General features: G+C 47.0%; 1 protein-coding gene across 1 annotated transcript in view; it reads left to right on the top strand.

Annotated features, from left to right (window-relative positions):
- Positions 1-2,988, top strand: part of NDUFA6 (NADH dehydrogenase (ubiquinone) 1 alpha subcomplex, 6, 14kDa) — a 3,911-nt gene extending 923 nt beyond the window's left edge. The window contains exons 2-4 of the mRNA XM_009322785.1: positions 6-132; positions 763-878; positions 2,344-2,988. Coding sequence (XP_009321060.1) covers positions 6-132; positions 763-878; positions 2,344-2,475 — 375 coding nt within the window. The 3' untranslated portion in view covers positions 2,476-2,988. The remainder of the gene's footprint in view (positions 1-5; positions 133-762; positions 879-2,343) is intronic.
- The last annotated feature ends 192 nt before the right edge of the window (positions 2,989-3,180 follow it).

The following is a 3,180-nucleotide window of genomic DNA, read 5'->3' as shown; positions in this document are numbered from 1 at the left end:
ACAAGAGGGGGGTAGCGGGCAAAGGAGCGGTGTCTGCGGCGGTGAAGCCGATCTTCAGCCGGGACCTGGGCGAGGCGAAGCGGCGCGTGAGGGAGCTGTACCGGGCCTGGTACCGCGAGGTGCCCAACGCGGGTGAGGGGCGCGGAGCCGGCCATGCATGCGCGGGCGGGAGCGCGAGCTCAAGGTTGCAACGGCCTCCCCGCAGCCGTTGCGTTCTTAAAGGGCCCGCCGGGGGGTTCCGCTTACCCCGGGGTGCGAGGGGTCCCGCCTCAACCCGTCGCTGCCCTGCCCCGGCTTCCGCCGGGGCCCTTTCCCCGCCCTGGCCCGCTGCGTGTAGGGCAGGCGAACAGGGTTGTTCGGGGCCTTACAGCGGCCGCTCCCCGGTGCAGCACAGGGCCGCCGGCCTGGCGCGGCCGGGTTTGCCTTGCCCTCCCTGCCCCGGCTGCTTCCCCGGCAGGGGGAAACCCCATCACCTGGTGCCTAACTTGCCACTTGGTCCTTCTAACCGAGCAGAAGAGAAATATAGCTTTAATTTTCCAGAATAGGGATGCGTGGCATGATTGTCGGCCTCCTTAAAACGGCACTGGGACTCGTGGGGTGGCTGCGTTGGTTATTTGCTTTAAATTAATTGGATTAGCGAAGCTGGCAAACATTGCAAGGACAGATGACTGTGTAGTGTTTTGTAGCGTTGAGCTGCACGTTATCAGTGGAAAAAATTAAAAGCAGTATAGATGACCTCTGTGGGTGTTCTGTTTTTCCTAGTACACCTATACCAGCTGGACATCACGGTGAAACAGGGGCGTAACAAGGTGCGGGAGATGTTCATGAAGAATGCCCACGTTACAGATCCACGGGCGATAGACATGCTGGTTATTAAGGTACAAACAAGCTATTCCCGTTTTGTTGAAGCTGCAGAGAATGTGAGAGTGGATAATTGGTGGCGAGCGTGATGGAGGAGAGGGACAGCTTTATTTTGGCTTGCACTATGAAGATTGTCATCTCTGGTTTATCTTTGTCAACAAACCTGTTGATAAGGGATCAAGCTGCTTTAGCATGCAGAGGAACAGGGTCTTAACTTGCCTAAGTTAGAGTTGCTAGAGTACGGATTTCTGTGACTCAGTGTACTGGCTCTTCCAGTGTGCAGATGTTTAAAAGAGGAAGTGTACGGCAAGCAAAACAGTAGTTTAAATACTGAGTTTGGTGGTGGTGTGGTTTTTTGTTGTTTTTTTAGGTTTTTTTTTTTTGGTTGTTGGGGTTTGGTGGGGTTGTTTTTTTTTTTTTTTTTTTAGGTTTTTTTTTTTTGGTTGTTGGGGTTTGGTGGGGTTGTTTTTTTTTTTTTTTTTTAGAAAACAATGGCAATCAAAGAAAGGGAGAAGAAGATGCTGGTAGCTAGTTTACCGTTAAAAATGACCTTTCTGCTCCCCACAGTACTTCCTTACATTGGGATGTGGTTTTCTTCACCGATTCCGAAACGTACATTAGAGTGGCAGTACTTGGTGGGAGGCTGGCTTTGGGTGGCAAAACACCCCAACTCTGTAACACATCTGCTTATGTCTCAGGCCTGAGAGACCTGTCTGGTGCAAAGCAATAATCGGCATACCAAGAGTAGGGCAAGGCTTCAAAACGGGTCTGAGCAGCAATAACTGACCTCTGCAGTTCTAATGCATTAGAAAGCTTCCAAGCAAGAACTGCTGTGCTCACATGTTGTATTTCTTGCATTTCAAGACAGTTAGTCTGTCTTTACGTGATGATGAAAAAAATCTGGAAACAGAATCCTAGATAATATGGTAGGTGACAATTCCAGGCAGTCTCATTTTGCCCTGTGCTGCCATCCTCTGAAACCAGTACAATAATTCATAGACTGGAGTCATGAAGAAGTTATGTTTAATATCTCGGTGGTAGTGATACTGGTGCAAAGCACTTAGCAGCAATTTTACTTAGTTTTACAGCTAACTTGCCGCTATTCAAAAAAATTAAATAGAGGTGCATGAAAGTTAGGAATGTTATGTAGACTTTTATGGGGGATTCCGGTTATGAGAGAAACAAGGCAGGTTCTAAGAGGAGGGCAGGGTCCCTTGCCTATTCCACAGGGCTGGAAAACTGTGCTGTAGAGACAAGTGACTTGTTAATATAGGACACGAAGCATTAAAGTCACAAGGCAGGAACAGCATATATATTTGTGTCGCAGTATAGGTGATGCAAGCAGTCTTCAGGAGTACAGAATTGTTGATGCAGCTATCTTAAGGGTGTTTCTAAGTGCATTCAAATAACTTTCACAGTGCTGTATAGTTAGAATCGGGCTCTAACTGAGAACTAGTCTAAAATTCTTTCGTCTGTGCGCAGGGAAAAATGGATCTTCAAGAAACCATTCAGGTATGGAAGCAGAGGACTCACATCATGAGGTATTTCCATGAGACGGAAACCCCACGACCTAAAGACTTTCTGTCCAAATTCTATGCGGGCCACGATCCTTGAGAGATTGACTCTGTCTTCCTGTCTTGTATTACAAATAAAGTTCTATATAGTAGAAAAAAAAATCTGTACAAAAAGATTGTATAGCATATTAGGAGCCTAATGAGTAACTCCGAATCCAGAGTGTGCGCAAGTCACTATGATCTGTGTGAAGAGCTGTGATTTCCTAGCTTTTGCCAATGTACACTTTCAGTGGATGGAGTTTGTCCCATCACTTGCCCTGGAGCGTCTGCTGAATAACCACAACACAACCTGGCTGTGGGGCTTTCTGCCTAGCCTGCAGCCCTGTGCGTCGGTCTTCGCTGTGTGGAAGAAAGAGCAGAAAAGCCAGTGTAGTGGCAGAAATATTCTTGTGCTTGGGACCCATCTGTATTCATTCAGTGTTTTGCAATTTCATGCTATGACTTTGTTGACCTTGTTTTTTAACTTGGACGCTATTCTCTGTTTCCTTCCTCACAGAGAATGGCATAAAATCCAGTAGGCCAACAAAGCCCTCTCTGCAATAAAAAGATCAGCAGACCATTTCTCTGCTGCAAAATGAAATTATGTGGAAAAATGTGGTTTTATACTGCTGCCTAGAATAGGGAGGCTCTGTAAGAGCTTCTGATGCCTAGCAGGAAATGGTGTCCTACCATCACCTCCTTAATTGAATTGGGAATTACTAGCTCCCTTTTGAGAAGGGTAAGGAGAACTTGTTCTTTCACCAGT

The sequence above is a fragment of the Pygoscelis adeliae genome, unplaced genomic scaffold (genome assembly GCF_000699105.1).
Source record: "Pygoscelis adeliae isolate BGI_AS28 unplaced genomic scaffold, ASM69910v1 Scaffold60, whole genome shotgun sequence".
NCBI lineage: Eukaryota > Metazoa > Chordata > Aves > Sphenisciformes > Spheniscidae > Pygoscelis > Pygoscelis adeliae.
The sequence above is the reverse complement of the archived record's forward strand: the minus strand, read 5'-3'. Positions and strand labels throughout refer to the sequence as shown.